The 16,330-nt window shown below is 30.3% G+C and overlaps 3 protein-coding genes across 3 annotated transcripts; 2 read left to right on the top strand and 1 right to left on the bottom strand.

The window, feature by feature from the left end:
• Positions 1–5,193: 5,193 nt before the first annotated feature.
• LOC130797943 (F-box protein CPR1-like) lies at positions 5,194–7,560 on the top strand. The gene has a single exon (XM_057660742.1). The coding sequence runs from the start codon at positions 5,386–5,388 to the stop codon at positions 6,943–6,945; it is 1,560 nt and encodes a 519-aa protein (XP_057516725.1). The 5' UTR covers positions 5,194–5,385; the 3' UTR covers positions 6,946–7,560.
• Positions 7,561–10,234: 2,674 nt separating this feature from the next.
• Positions 10,235–14,687, top strand: LOC130798206 (protein MAINTENANCE OF MERISTEMS-like). Its single transcript, XM_057661096.1, has 5 exons — positions 10,235–10,319; positions 12,694–12,798; positions 13,651–13,763; positions 13,842–14,264; positions 14,345–14,687. Exons 1-5 carry the CDS (start codon positions 10,235–10,237, stop codon positions 14,504–14,506), a joined length of 888 nt encoding a protein of 295 aa, XP_057517079.1. The 3' UTR covers positions 14,507–14,687.
• Positions 14,554–16,119, bottom strand: LOC130798205 (uncharacterized). Its single transcript, XM_057661095.1, has 2 exons — positions 15,492–16,119; positions 14,554–15,412 (listed from the first exon to the last, which is right to left on the bottom strand). The coding sequence occupies exons 1-2, from the start codon at positions 16,117–16,119 to the stop codon at positions 14,736–14,738; spliced, it is 1,305 nt and encodes a 434-aa protein (XP_057517078.1). The 3' UTR covers positions 14,554–14,735.
• Positions 16,120–16,330: the final 211 nt, after the last annotated feature.

Raw genomic sequence — 16,330 nt, 5'->3', positions numbered from 1 at the left:
TCTTCAGCGTTTTATCAATCATTTTCCCAAAAATTCTTAGGCTCGTTTCATTGTTGGTACTAAAAATTCTTACGAAGTGTATCATAGCATTTTCTTGGTAATAAAACTTTGATTATTATTTATAATTTTCAATTACCACGGTATACCTAATACTATATTTTCATATGATAATGCATTAAAATAAATTTTATAAAAGAAAATTAGATGATTGAAGTAGAACAAGTATGAATTGATAAAAAAACTTGATTGAGAAATTTTAGCTAATTTAATACCTACAAGCATGCTTTTGAGTCGATTGGAACAATTTATAATGTAAATAAGCTAATTTTTAACAGGCTAAGAAAAATAGCCTAGTTTTCTAATTCAGCAGATTTATCAATTTAAACGAAAACATTACCTTCATTTATATTTCTCTCATTTTCGTTTCTCATTTGCATTGTGTCAATATATGTCTCATACCTATCAACTTTAAGGTGCTAGTTTTATTAATGAATTTAATTGGTCGAATTAGTTGGTCAAATAAGCTATCAACTGTTAGCCATTAGTCAAACAACCAATAATTATTACATTAAAGTATTGTTATATGCCACTATAGACTATAATAACAATTACATATGCCACTAAAGACCCAATAAAGTGTCACTAAATCACTTTATGGTGGAACTTTAAATAAAAACCAATAATTATTACATTAAAAATGTGAATTAGTGATATTTTTTAAATATCACTAAATTTAATGTCACAAAAAGTTAAATTTGTTGTAGTGTTAATTAATCTAATTAGACATTTTGAGAATAGGCAAAGAAAGCAAGCAAGAGAAGGATATGAGTTCATTCTCGATTGGAGTAGTTGATATTCGTTCGAGCAGGACTGCTTGATAAAAGCACGCTTTGCTTGATCGAGCACAAGAGCGTGTTAATTCGGTTGGAGTAGTTTTCATATTTGATCGTTTTCTATGTTCTATAGAAAATTGATCAACTTGTTGGTCAAAATGTAAAATCATTTTCCATTATACATAATAAGTTTTTATATTCAATTATCATTTTAATTCAATTAATTATGATGAGTTTTTAACAACCTTATACATAATTTATCTAGTATTTTTGGTATACCAATACATAGAGATAAAATAACGCAATTTCGTATGCTCATTATTATTTAATCTGAGTTTTAGAAATTTTGGAAAAAATGTACAAAGCAAATTAAAACGGATGAAATATTGATTAAAAATGCGTAAAAATGCCTTTGTAATTTGATCTATTGCTTGGATTAGAATTCAAAATTCGTTACTTAAGAATTTTTTATCAATAATAAAAATTATTAGTAATTCGTGAATTAGTCATGGATAATAATATATACATATTTTAAGAAAAAATATGTAAATATCAAAAAACAAATTCAAAATCATAAGCATATATATATTTTTTTTGAAGATAATTAAAAGCATATAAAACTATAACTATAATAATATTGTATCAATAATATAAATAACTAAATAAGATAAGCACAATCGAATGCCAATACATGAAACTGAAATGCACTTTACTTCTTCCTCATTATTATCTTCTTTGTTAAGAAAATTGTTTCATGACTTAGGAAAAGGCAATGAAAAGGTAGTCTTGTTGGAGACACTTACTTCCTAGTAATAAAAGCTATAAAGAATTCCGTACCAAGCATATAATTTCACAAGAATTTTCTTTTTAGATGTAATTAGAGATAAGAAATTAAGATCAACAATATAAATTAAATATAAATTAAATGACAGTATGTAACCTGTGGATTTAAGATTTTTAAATTAAGATAAAACATAGAAAAGTGAAATGTCATAATAATAAATTATTATAAAAGTTTAAAAAAATTGTTAAAATTACAACATTTTATTAAAATAAAAGTTATATAAATTATTACAATTGTTATTTTCTTGTTCTCACTTATTAAAAATATTCTTCACCTATATACAACGCTTCTATACATTCAACCATTGATCCCTTATACTATTGTGCATATTATTTTGATGTCCCTTAGATTAGGTTGATTTAGGCTAGTTTTGCTGTCGCTTATGTATAGCTTATTGTTTTATTTTTGGAGTTTCTCTTATATGTACATAAAAAATGTGGGTAGGAAAACCCTTCCTAGAAAATGTGGCTTACTCCTATGCTGATGCAAATTAAGAGTTATGGGTTTTGTTCTGGATTAATGAAACAATTTCATTTTCCAAAAAAAAAAACACTTAGTTTTAATAAGCTAATAAATTTATATTATAATTTCATTAATCTTTATCTTTCATAATTTCACATGTTTATATTTTTGCTATCTTAATTTTAATAATGGTTTTTTGGAAACTTATTAGATAAATATATGGAGTCAAAAACACTTAGTTTTTCCAAAAGGGGTAATTATAGGGAAGCTTTAACTCCATTTGTTACAAATAATTTTCAATATGTTCAAGTTCATTTCAATATTATTTCAAAAAAAAAATCATTTCAATATATATGTTTTTAAAATTTTCATAGTTTAACTAATTTTTATATAATAAATAATTTACTAGTGTATCGACAATTTGGCTCCCCTTAACTCAAAATCCTGTCTTCGCCCCTGATGACGTAAATTTATAAACCTATATATTTGCAAATCCATTCTTATCTATAGTTTTTCTTGAAGACAAACCTTAAATAAGTAGTCTCAACTTTAGAAATTTGTAACACTTATTTGTCCTCTTTGAATTGCATCAAAGAGAATTGTGTAAGTTTTAAAAAAATGGTCTTAAATGAAGAGAGAATGAATTGTGTGAATGAAATTAAAAGATAGATAAAATGTATGGATGAAAATAAAATTAAGTGTAGGCCATTAGCCAAAAATAGAAATAATGCAAATTAAGTGAGATGAATCAAAATGTATGAATGAGAATAAAAGTTAAAGTAATTTAAAAAGATTACCCTAAATATTTTTTTTTCTTATTTACATTGATTAGTATAATTAAACTATCACTATGTCTAAGAGTATAATTAACATAAGACTCTTAAATAAAGTTGCTTAAATGAGATAATTATTTATCTTAACCTATGTATTATGGCATAGGTTAGACAAACACCGCTCAGAGTATATAATATATTATGGGCCTTTAATTATAAATTTAAGTGTTTAGTTGAGTAGATTTTTTGACATAGTATCAGAAGTCAGTATGATAAGAGGTTACTGACTCGAAACTCAAACACCACTCATTTAAAATGAAATATTCAGCATCAGGTATAAAAAGAGCTTATGTTGCATTTAACTCAATAACATATCATGATACCTCCATTATAAACTTGACTTTTAATTGAATTGTCATTATAGTACTTGCTATAATTGACTTTTCATATAATTTAATGTGCTATTTTGATTATTTATATATTAAATCATGTTTAACTAAAATTTATAAAAATTAATAATATAAAAATATGAGATTACAAGATTCAAATAAAATCCTATTTAACTACATTTTTTACATATTAGCAGTAATATATAAAATAAAATAAATATTATTAATAATCATAATATTTGCAACAGAATTAGTAATAAATTTACATTCATTGAAAAAACGCGTCTTCTTTAACTTAGGTCTTGGGAGATGTGAGATCAGAGTTTATGTCTTAGGAGATGTAAGATCTTTTACATTATAGGCGAGAGGATGAAATACTCTCTCTTATTAATAGAGAATGAAATATTTGAGTTTTGCATTAAAATTAAAAAAAATGGAAAACATTTTTCATAAAGGTATTGATATTTATGTGTTATTATTGTTGTAGTAAGGGAAAAAGGTGAAAAAAATGACAAAAATAGAAATGAGACATTTTTAATGAATTGACTCAATAAAAAATATCTCATTCTCTATAAATAGAAGGGATTATTAATCTTCCGCAATAAAAATCACAAAAATGAAGGAGTATTAATCTTCCGCAATAAAAATCACAAAAATGAATGAGTATTAATCTTCCGCAATAAGAATCACAAAAATAAAAAAAAATAAAAAATCAACCACTAAATCAATATATAATTCTCAAAATCACATACATTATATATAATTATATATTTTGCCGTTTTATTATACTAGTTTTATTTTTTATGCAATTTAATGCATAATTTTGATTATTTATATCGTAAACTAGGTATGGCTAAAAATTATAAAAAATTAATATTATAAAAATATACGATTAATTAGACGATTTAAATAAGATCTCACTTGACTATATTTTTCTTACATATTATTCGTAAACTCGTATTATATAAAATAAACTTGAAAAATAAATACTACCCATAAGACTAATATAACATGTAATTCAGAACATAAGAAGTATTATTACCCTATTAGAAAAAAGATATACACAGCCCTTAGGGCTGTATATGAGAAGTAATCTTATATTTTATTTTTTTAATTTAATATTATTTTTACTTTGAAAACATAAAAATTTAATTATACTTAATAATATAAAAAATAAAAAATGTTACATAATTTTTAAATTAAATTTTCTTAAAAAATTAAAATTATTAAAAATATAAAGAACTTCTTAATTTTTATATAAAACCCTAAGAGTCGTGTATATATATATATATATATATATATATATATATATATATATATATATATATATATATATATTAACCATAATATTATTTCTTGCTTTTGAAGGAGTTTATATTACGTCAACGACTAATGCCGCCAAAGTGGTATTTTAATTCCCAATTAGATACCTACTAGAAGTAACCATTAATTCACCACCATACATTATCCTCCATTATCAACGACTAAGTAAACAACTTAATCTCTAAATAAAAAAAAATAACTTATATCAAAAAAATACTCCATCGTATTCATCTTAGGTGACTTATCTACTTTTGGGACATTATTCATTTATTACTCTTAAATTATATTTTATTTTTAATTTATAAGTTAAAATATAGTCATGTAAAATCTTATTTAATTAGTTTTAATGTAAAATTTATTTATATCAACTTTTTATTATTTTTAATTATACATAATTAAGTATATTAAAGATTAAACAATTGTATTAGACAGAGTGTATAAAATAAAAAAGACACTTAAAATGAATGAGATCGAGTATAATTCTAAATGAACATAGTCAAATATGACGTCTATTTTTGACATTTTACTTTCCCAATCAAAAATCATTACTTACCTCTTTAATCCAAGATTTGCCATAGTTACATTCCACTAGTCTGATCACTTCCATTCCCTTTGCTTCTTTTGATTCCCCATAAATCCAAACCTTCTACCCTTCTGATCAGATCATCATATTCAGTATATCCCGCTTGTAAAAATCTTTCATTCTCTCATCATCCTTCATTCCAAAACAAAAAAAGTCTTTGCTTATTCTTTCAAAGATCATGAATAATCCAAGAAATGTTGAAGATGTTATCAATGATTTTAAAGCTAGAAGATTAGGAATAATCAAAGCTTTAACCAAAGATTTTGAAGAACTCTACCAATTATGTGATCCTAATCAACCAAATTTATGTTTATATGGGTTCCCTAATCAACAATGGGAAGTCAACTTACCTCCACCATCGGACCTACCCGAACCAAGATTAGGCATCAATTTTGTACGTGATACCATGTCCAAACAAGATTGGTTGGCCATGGTAGCGTTACATAGTGATGCATGGTTGTACTCCCTAGCGTTATATTTTTGTACTAAGTTTAATTTCGATAAGACTGATAAAAAACGTCTTTTTAGTAAATTGAGCGATTTTAACTCGATAACTAAGATTATAGATGGATCATCGAGGAAAAGGGGGAAATCCGAAGATGGTGGATTACCTCAAGAAATACTTTTTGATGAAATACTCGTAAGGCTTCCTGTTCGAGATCTTCTCAAGTATAGAAGTGTTTGTAAGACATGGAGGTCTTTAATTGATGGTCTAGAGTTTGTTTATGCCCATCTAAAGAATTATAAGAACAATTATAAAGGAAATCATTTGTTGGTCATTTCTGGTCCTAAGAGTATGTGGTATATGCCTAGGGACCAAATTATGGTACGTCGAGGTGATACGTTTAGAAAGGTAATGGAACTTGATTTTTTGGTTGCTCTTGATGGAACTTATGATTTGAGTTATGTTAATGGGTTAATTTTGGTTAAGAAGAGAAATTATAGGGGTTTTACTGGTATTAGTTTGTGGAATCCATCCATAAAAAGGTATTTATGTGTCCCTAATTTTAATTCTATGGTTGATACTATGAATGATGCAACTTATTTTGAACTTGGTTTAGGGTTTTATTCTAATTCTTGTCTAAAAGATTATAAGATTATTGTTATTGTTTATCCTAGTGCCGAGGTTAAGTATAATTTTGGTCAGCGTTATCGTGCTACAGTTCCTGGTGTAGTACATGTTTATACATTAAGTAGCAATTCTTGGTGTAGTATCCTTGGAGTTGGTCCTCCTTATTGGAGTGTTGGGAAGCAAGTTTTATACGACGGCGCGATACATTGGATTAATTTCGGACCAAATATCGTAGAGGATGATTTATGGTATAAGGAAAAAGATTCATACATAGTATCTTTTGATGTTGAAAACGAAGTTTTCAAATATTTTGAGCTGCCTAGTGGTATGAAAGATGGCGATGAGCCTAAAAAAAAGTTTCCAACCATTTTGAGAGGATCACTTGCGATATTTTGTGCTTATTCGAATTATCGAAACGACATATGGGTGATGAAAGAGTATGGTGTACCGGGTTCATGGAGTAAATGTTACTCGTTTAAGCTTGTTTTGGATGATCTCTTGCATTTCAACAATAACGGAGAGTTGTTCTTTGTGGTGGATAGGAAGGGAATAAAATCATATGATGTGAAGAGTGATAAGGTGAGAGATCTTGCAAAAACTTATTCTAGGTCTTGCACCTATACTGTTTTTACTTATGTGGAAAGCTTAGTTTTTTTTAAGAATTAAATATAATTTATAATCACATATGAGCCCTCTAATCAAGGATTATTATTATTATTATTATTATTATTATTATTATTTTATCTTTTGAAATGTATTTTTTTTTCTTGATTTAAAAAAAAAATAATGGATCATTTCATAGCATATAAACTTATAAAGTACTACTTCTATAAGTATATGATAATTTTGCTTGTTTGACCAAGAATAATTTATGAATATTTTGTATGATAGTTTATTAGAGCAATATTGGTGATCAATTGTTGCAATCATTTAGAGCATGTTAGAATATTCATTGTAATTTTAATAATATAATGGGATAAAATAAGTATTAAAATTTAATGTTTTAAGTTGTCAAAACATAAAAGTAAGAACGAAATGAAGCAAAACATGACCAAAACAAGTTGTACTCGTACAAACACGTTTGTTTGCGTTGTTGTTTCACTTTTAACTGATCTTTTCGTCAGTTATTAGGAATGAAATCAAGAATAAAGTTTATAAATATATACACGAGGATTAAAACACACTTACATACTTAGAAATTCTGAATTCTTGTATATTTTTCTCCATTACTTAATCGTATAAAGTATTTAATTAACTCTTCATATTGTTTCTGATTTTATCAAATTCCTAATTAAACACATAGTTATTTAGCTAGATTACTCACTTTGTACCGGGTACTTAATGTGATTAATTATTTCTCATTATAAATTTGTATATTATAATCTAAGTACTTTTGTAGGGGTAGTATCATAAAAGAAATTTTAGCAATCGCCTTCAATTAATTATCAGAAATTCCATATGACTTAAGGGTTGCAAAACAATCCTCAAATTTTGTCCAATTGATGTTCATCAAGCAAGGAGTCCTTTGTCATACACAAAATATAAGCTTGTACATTGTAGTATACTTATTTGCATTATTATTTCTAATATTTTTTACTTTCAAATTAATCAAAAAAATCTTATATTACCCACACTATGATAAAATGACTTAGTAAATAATATTTATTTTATTTTTTTAAATTGTTGGTGATATTTGCTATCAAAACAGTGTTAATTGAAAATAATCACTAATAAGAATATGGTTTCGTATATCCCTACCCTTCAAAGCTTGTCAAGGTAGGAGTCATTTAATTATAGAAATATTAGAGTAATCAATGGAATGTTTGCAAATGTCACAATGTATAAGTATCAAGATTAGGGATGGTTATGGGTCCAAGATCATGTTGGATCTGTCTCGGACTCGTCTTTTTTTAAGGGTCTGGGTCTTATTTTTTGAGACCCATAGGATCCGAGTCGGATCTAGATCCAGAAAATATTTATGGCAAGACCCACCATGACCATCCCTAATCAAGATGGAGGATAAGTTTATGGCAAAAGTAGCTAGGCAAGCGCACTTTTAAGTTTTAAGCTTAGGGCATGCACATGAGATTTTTATTGTGGTGCTTTGAAAATTGTGTCTTATTTTAATTGGAATAAATATTATTTTTTGTGTAAGATTATGAATTTGATCCTTACTAAACTCTCTAAAAAAAATATGCAAAGTTTCTCCAAAGTCTTGGACCTAACTTATGTAACAAAATCATTTAAAAAGAAAAAAACTTATATAACAAAATTGTTGTATATAGGTTATCATTGTATGATATTGTAATATTCGTATCCAAGTTATAGAGAGTGATGAACTAGAGTGGCTTGAAATTGAAATTAAAAGTAAGAGTAGTTATGTTTAGAAATTTAATTAAATTACAATTGGCTTGAATCTTAGTATTTAAGAATAATTTATTTTTGAAAATAAAAAATACTTGTCTGATGAGGTTGAAATTTGTATATCAACTAAAAAGAATTATTCTTGTGAAATATTTACATATAGATTAGTATAACTTATTATGAATTAAACACATATTAAACATATGTAAATAAAAATATAAAATTGAGTCAGATCACACTATACTAAGTAGGGTAAATTAAATTAATATTTTAAAATTTATCAATCCTTCTTTAGCCGAATAATGTTATTATAGAAATAATATTGATGAGATAAATACTACTATGACCAAGACCATGGAGTAGATAATAGTCAAAGATAGCATCTAAGTTTATTAGAGTTGTTTGGCCAATTAAATTGAATTGCTTGTAGCACAACAACCACTTCCAAAAAATAAAATTAAATAAAATGCACAACAACAATATTTAACTCGTCAAACAAAAATGAGCTACGATTTAAATCTCTTGTAACACTATTTAATTTGAGCTGAGTTTAATTCATTTTGAAGATTAGAAATAGGGATTAATTTTAGTTACTATCTAACGTTTACAGAAATAATTTTATAAAATTGTGTATTTTTTTTACTAATAATAATATTTAGAAGACTCATATGAATGTAATTTAATTTGCTTTATGATATTTAATTATGAATAATAATATTTACAACTCAAAGGGTTGTATACTTGTATATAAAGATCAACAAAATCTCTTTATTATCAAAGTTTTTAGTTTTTTAAGAGAATCTAACATGAAAATTAGAAATAATTAATGTTTTATGTAATTATTTAAAATTTTAAAAAAATAACATTAAATTAATAAAATATAATAGAATATATAACACGTATGAGAGTTTTAAATATAAATTTAATCTTTTAGTTGAAATTCCAAAACATATCATATTATTATATATTCTAGCATGCAACACAAACTTATTTAAAATTAAAACTAGATAAAATTTAAATTTATAATTTTCTACTATTATATTAACTTTTATGGCCTTGTCAGACAACCAAGTATATTAAATCAAAGGATGAGGGAAAGGTGAAGTCCAAAGTTGTATACTCTAACGAGGCTTTGGAATTTGGATGCTTGCAATGGCTAGTTGGCCTCCAATTTCCTATTATTTTAGTGTTTTTTAGATGTAGTCTTTCCTTTTATTACGTTGTTGGCCACACTATAGTTGATTTTTTAATTACATTTTTTATTCACAAATCCTTGAAAATTGACCTAATATACAGTTACAATAATAAAGTTAACTTACAGTTTAAAATAAACATACAATTTAAAGTGATAACTTTTGCAATAAAAGTAATTATTTAAAATAATTATTTAAAATTTTAAAGTGTGTAATTTTAACTGATTATTTTTTATCATCTTAAATCCATTATTTATAAATTATAACCTAAAATAATTACTTACTAATTTTAAAGTAATTAACTGTAAAAATAAGTTAATTGTATAAACTCGTCTCATGATGAAATGGTCATCATTATCATCTAACCCATTATTTCCCGCTCATAGAAAAAAAAAACTATGGACATGGTCTGGGAGGAAAGGGCGGCAGCAACTCATACCCTTAAAGGAGAGCGCGGCCAAATGAGCCCCCGACTCGAAAAAGGTACGTAGACATAGTTACACGGAAAAGATAAAAGACCTATAAATAAAAATAAGTAGACCCAGTCACCCACCTACAAAATAAAATAAAAAGGGACAAAAAAAAATTAAAAAGAAAAAGAAAGAGGTAATCTACCAAATGGTCTATACTTATTATTTGTTTCCTTGTTACTTGTGTCCAATAATATTATTTGTTTAAATCAACGACCAAACTTTCAGTTATAAAATAAGTTAAATTTTGACTATTAAATACCTTGCTTTTTGTCTGTCTTAAAGGGCAGATGAGTTATAGCCATGATTAATATAATAAGCGTTTGGTTTAAACAATATAAAATTTTAAATCTTGCTATCTGACGCCTTGCGACATTCGTTTATAAAATAAAATTAAATCTATATAATAAACTAAAATATATTAAAAAATTTCAATTATACTAGTATTTATTTATAATATTATTTAATATAGAAAAATTTAAAATCTTAAATATATTATTCTAACTGTTAAGAAAACTCTTGATGTTCATTAGCTATTGCCCAAAATTTATTTACATCTTTTCATCATTAAAGTTAGTAATTAAATTAATCATTAATTTAAGGCTCATTCGTTATTATTTTTGTTTTTAGTTTAAAATTTTTTAAAAACATCAAAAACCAAAATCCCTTCAAAAAAATTACTTTCACTTTTTAATTGTTAGTTTTCAAAATCATCATGTACATAATAATTTGACTATTTTTTTATTTATCATAGGAGACTTATAATATGATTTTAAAATAAAAAAACATAAAAAAAAACGAGTAATACCAAATGCGCCCTTAATAATTAGATTAATTGTACATCACTTCCAAAAAAAAGTGTATATGATGGACCGTGTAAATATGTAATAATACATGTTAGAGGTTTTAGCCATCAATTTGGGTAATTTTTTTTTTTAGTGGACAACTTGGGTACTTAAGATATCCTTGACATAAATTAAGCTCATGTGCTTAAATGTTTTTTTTTTCTTCCAAAAAAATTGGTCAGTCATTATTTTTTCATCACATGTTAATATAGGCATAAAAATGATTAGAGTCAGATATAAACATAGAAAAAATTAGAATTAGGTGAAAATTGAATTCAAAATCTTTCTAAAAAAACTAATAATATACCAGTCTTTTTGTATGATTAATTAACTTTGCTTGAATTTATATTAATTAAAGGGAATTACTCCTATACGCTTCAAACATGGTGTTAATTTATTATTGACCATTTGAAAATAATTAATTAATAAATACTGCTACTTGCTTTATGAGAAAGTGATGAGTCAGCAGTTGGGGGATTGAAATACCCAATCCTTATAATTCGCCACCCTTTTCATTTTTTCGCCACCCCCCCACCTAGTAAATTACCATATTGCCCTTGGTTTTTGAAAAAATTACAATTATGCCATTAAAGATAAAATTTTCTATATAAACCACAATCACACTAAAAATACTCTCACTACAACTAAAAACCAACATACAAAAGCAAAATTTGGGAGCAAAAATTAAGTTCAATCCGGAATTTATCAATCGAGGTAAGTTATTTGTAATTAAATTTAATCACGAAAAAAAAAAATAAAAAAAAAATTATAGGAGTCGCCCAGATCTGGGCGACTGGACCCCGGTTCAGTCGACTAATTTTAGGCGACTGAACCGGGGTCGAGCCGCCCAGATCTGGGCGACTCCTATAATTTTTTTTTTTTTTATTTTTTCCGTATGTATTTTATTAATTTTATTATTATTAATTTAATTATTATTATTATTGTATTGTTATTTTTGTTAATATTAAATATATGTTAATGTTATTATTATTAATATTATTATTATTATTGTGATTGTTAATTTTGTATTATTAAATATATGTTAATGTTGTTATTATTAATTTTATTATTATTATTGTTATTGTTATTTTTATTTATTATTAAATATATGTTTATGTTTTGTATATATTTTTTTTAATTAAATGTTAATAATTTTTTGTTTTTTTTTTGATATTTTTTTCCATATTTTATTTATGATTATTATGTATTTAGAAATATTATTATTTATAATATTGAATGAAACCGTAAAAAATTGTAGAAAATGGCTGGTAATCAAGGAAAAGGAAAGGGTTTTTTTAGGCAATTGTTGAGAGGTAATAGTTCTAGGCCTACCTTACTCAGAGGGGACCCGCATGAGAGAGGGGTCACGGGTTCTGCTAGGAGGGCTAGGCAGGAAGAGGCGGCCAGACACAGTGAGGCCCAAAGGTCGAGTACGCTGAACCAAGTGCGTACTCATTTTGATGACCAGGCTGATAGCCTCCAGAGTAGTTGGGGGGGTTTATAGTGATGATGATAATGATGCTGATGATGTTCAGTTCCAAGGTCCTGAGCCTGCCCCATTGGACTGGACTATAGTTCGTGGCCCCGAAGGCAGATTTGCCCGTGGCGGCCCTAGTTCTTCCGCCGCATCTGAGCGTGCAGGAGGAAGTTTTGTCGATAATGAGCCGCCACGGGGCAGGCCCTCACAGTCCACTAACACAGACTGGTTAGTGACATCACCCCAGCCCGGGGGGCCAACAGATACGCGACTGATCCCTAGCTATGGCGGGCACATAGCTAAACTTATTTATGACGGCTCCGAGCGTACGCCTCCGATTCTGGAGTGCCGTATTAGGAAGAGACCGGTGGAGTCCATCATCGGATTGAGGGATTTGTCCGTTGAGCTAGTCGATTTTCTACCTTCCACTTCCCTCGGTCGACTACCGGTCATTATGCACCAGCACATCGACTCTGCTTTGATATCGGCGTTCGTCCAGAGGTGGCAGCCGGATACGAACACCTTTCACATGCCCTGGGGAGAGATGACGATTATGTTGCACGACGTGCAACGCATATTGGGCATTTCTATTGATGGTTCTCTGCCGGTTGAGCCTTCGGAGGCGGAGTGGGAGGTTGGTATCACCAATCTGGTCGGCGAGCCTCTGTCTGAGCTTCGACGTAAAGGTTCATTCACCAGCGGATGCATAAGCGTTGCTGAACTGATGCGGCTGTGTCATAGGTCGCATGCCTTGGATACCCAGACCACAGCGTACTACATGGCTGTCATCGGCTCTACCTTGTTGGCGGATAAGACCAGGACTGGCATGCGACCTCACCCGATAGTTGTCGTCAACGACGATGAACAGGACGTGGCTTGGGGTGCGGTGACTTTGGCGTTCTTGTACAGGCAGCTCGGAATGGCATCTAGGGCTGGTTGCAAGACCATTGCTGGATGCCTCACATTGCTCCAGACATGGATCTATGAGTACTTCCCCGCTTTCCGCCCTCATCCTCGCCGAGATGATGTGCCAAACACGACTAGGGCGGAGATGTGGATGCCAAAGAAAGTAGGTCGTGAGCTGGACAGGTTGATATCATTCCGCAAGGTTCTGGACTCAATGACAGAGACTCAGGTATTTTACATTACATTTTGTCATGCATGTTGTTTTTTATCTGTAGGAAATTTGTTTTTTAACTTGGTCTGTAAGCAGGTTGAATGGACTCCCTACAATTGTGGAGCTACTGCGTTGCTGCATGAGCACCCACGCACCACAGTCATCGGGGGTATCACCTGCTTTGATGTTGTGGAGGTGTATTTGCCGGAGCGGGCATTGCGACAGATTGGGTTCGTGCAGTCTATTCCTCCAGCTCCTATGAGACCAGCCAAGGCTCTTCGACCGGCACACGGAACCTACTCCGTGACCTTTCCTTCTTCTGCTGCTGCATTTGTGGAGGCGTGGAGTAGGTTCCCCTACAGTGGCCGCCTTGTTGAGCAGGGACTTCGACGGGCTACTGTTCCTTCAGAGACTGAACCTAATTACGTTGAATGGTTCAGAGTTTGCTCGCACCCGTACATATCCCGAGACGAATTGCTGGCTTCCGGTCCTGGTCCTGGTCAGAGCAGATGTGATTACGTGAGTTTTATTATAAATTTTTTTTCAAGTTTCTTTTATTTAATGATTTAATAACGCACATTGTACTGTTGTGTTTTCAGTTCGCGAAAGAATGGGCCAGTCGATTCTCTCCAGTGGCAAGACTACCTACGCGGCTTGCGGATTTGAACTCCCGTCAACGACATGCGTTAGAAATATACCTTAATGATTGTAGAGAATTATATGATCAATGGCAAACTGATCAAGGGCAAGGCCCTGAATAGTCTGTACTGAAACTATTTTACATTATTTATTGCATTTAATTTCGTCAATGATTGCATTTAATTTACATAAATATACACACTAACCCACATCACACAAATACATGTATATTTGTCTACCAGCATTATAAATTCCTCCTATTAATCAAAGAAATAAATAAATTGTTAACAGCACACACTGTAGTATAATTATGGATTATATACAACTTTTAATGAATGTCGTGTATAAATTCTATGGAGTATCTAAATTTACAGCATCGTCAGCGGTGTTATTTGTTGGTGGGGGTGCCCCGCGTAGATTATTCCACAGCATAATCCTCGTAGTGAAATTTGTGTCAAGATCTTTCGCGAAATTGTCAGCTGCTTGTTTCCAACGTGGGTGGATCGGCGGCAGAGGGGATGAATCGTCGTTCATAAAAAGTTGAACAAAATGATTTCGATTAACCCAAAGTATATGTATTAGTTTATTTACACTTCTCGCGGCCTGTGATTTTCTTAAAGGAAGAATCAAACAGTTGTTTAATGAATCACCGTTAGCAGAACCATAAAAAGCAATGGCAATGTTAAGAAACGTTGCTGCAGAGTAGAAAGCCATCGGTGCATCGAACCAGTGCATGAAAGGAGCAGGTCCATCGGTGTGTGAACCTACTCTGAATATTGACTCGTCTAGTGACTCATGAGATAGATACAAAGTTAGGTATTGCGCTCTGTTCATTTGCATTTCCATACTCATAGCACGTCTTAAAATAGGCCATGCTTCCTCGCCTCCCAGCTCTGTGACGGCAATTGCTCTAAATCCACAGTTACCATCACCTAACACATCAATCCAGTCGAACAAATAAGGAGGAAGCATGAATGGGATGTAATCAGGCCATGGAAACTGTGAGAAATCACGACCTCCTGGATCATCTACAATAAATGTAAATTAAGTTAATATAACCACAATAACAAATAATTAATGAAAAAAACTAAAAATTAATTCAATTACCGGATAAGTTGAAACTGAACTTAATTCCTACTGAAGATTGCGTCTCTCGGCCACTAGATCTGCCACTTGATCTCCCGCGGGAAGAAGATCTAGACCCTCGACCACGAGAAGATGATCGGCTATATTCAAATGAACTTTTTCTCCTTCTCATGGTTTTACTAGTGCTTGGTCTTCCCTTTCTCGGTGGACTAGCGTAAGGCTCAGGTATATCCGCACCATCTGGGTGTAATTCATATTCAAGTACCTCAGCCATTCGGCGAACAAAAGCGGGATCAGATTTAAGGACTTCATCGACCAGAGATTGAAAGTACTCTTTGTCATTGGCGTTCGCGTTTCGTACTTCTTCATTGGGTTCGTCTCCTACCTCTGTGTACCTCAAAGTACTCCAGAATTCATGAATGTCATCCAAGTACAAAGCACCATGTGATCCAATTTTTATTTGTAAATAACATGCACACGGCAATCCATGGGTTTTTAGAAGTACACAACCGCATTTGTTCAATGCAAAATCACCCAGTTCTAACATGCGGTTAAACTCATTCTGGATCTGCTCCAAGGCATAGAGAGACACGTGGCGATATAGAGGTCTAATGAAATACTGTCGTAGCATTCTTGGTACAGAAGTCATGGATTCCTGTAGCGATTGTCGGATTTTAGCTTGTTGATTTGTGATCTGTGCATGCGCCCTTTTGAAAAGGGTATCGAATGAGCTATTACCGCTTCCAAGGTAATACTTAAAAGACGAGTGTTGGCTTTCCACTCTGCTGGTAGTATGGTTACCAAAGTGTAAACCATCATTCGTCCACGCACGCACAAATTTCTCTCTAAGTGGAATCCAT

This window comes from Amaranthus tricolor, chromosome 13 (genome assembly GCF_026212465.1).
Source record: "Amaranthus tricolor cultivar Red isolate AtriRed21 chromosome 13, ASM2621246v1, whole genome shotgun sequence".
Taxonomy (NCBI): Eukaryota; Viridiplantae; Streptophyta; class Magnoliopsida; order Caryophyllales; family Amaranthaceae; genus Amaranthus; species Amaranthus tricolor.
Note: the sequence above shows the minus strand (reverse complement) of the source record. Positions and strands in the feature narration are given on the sequence as shown.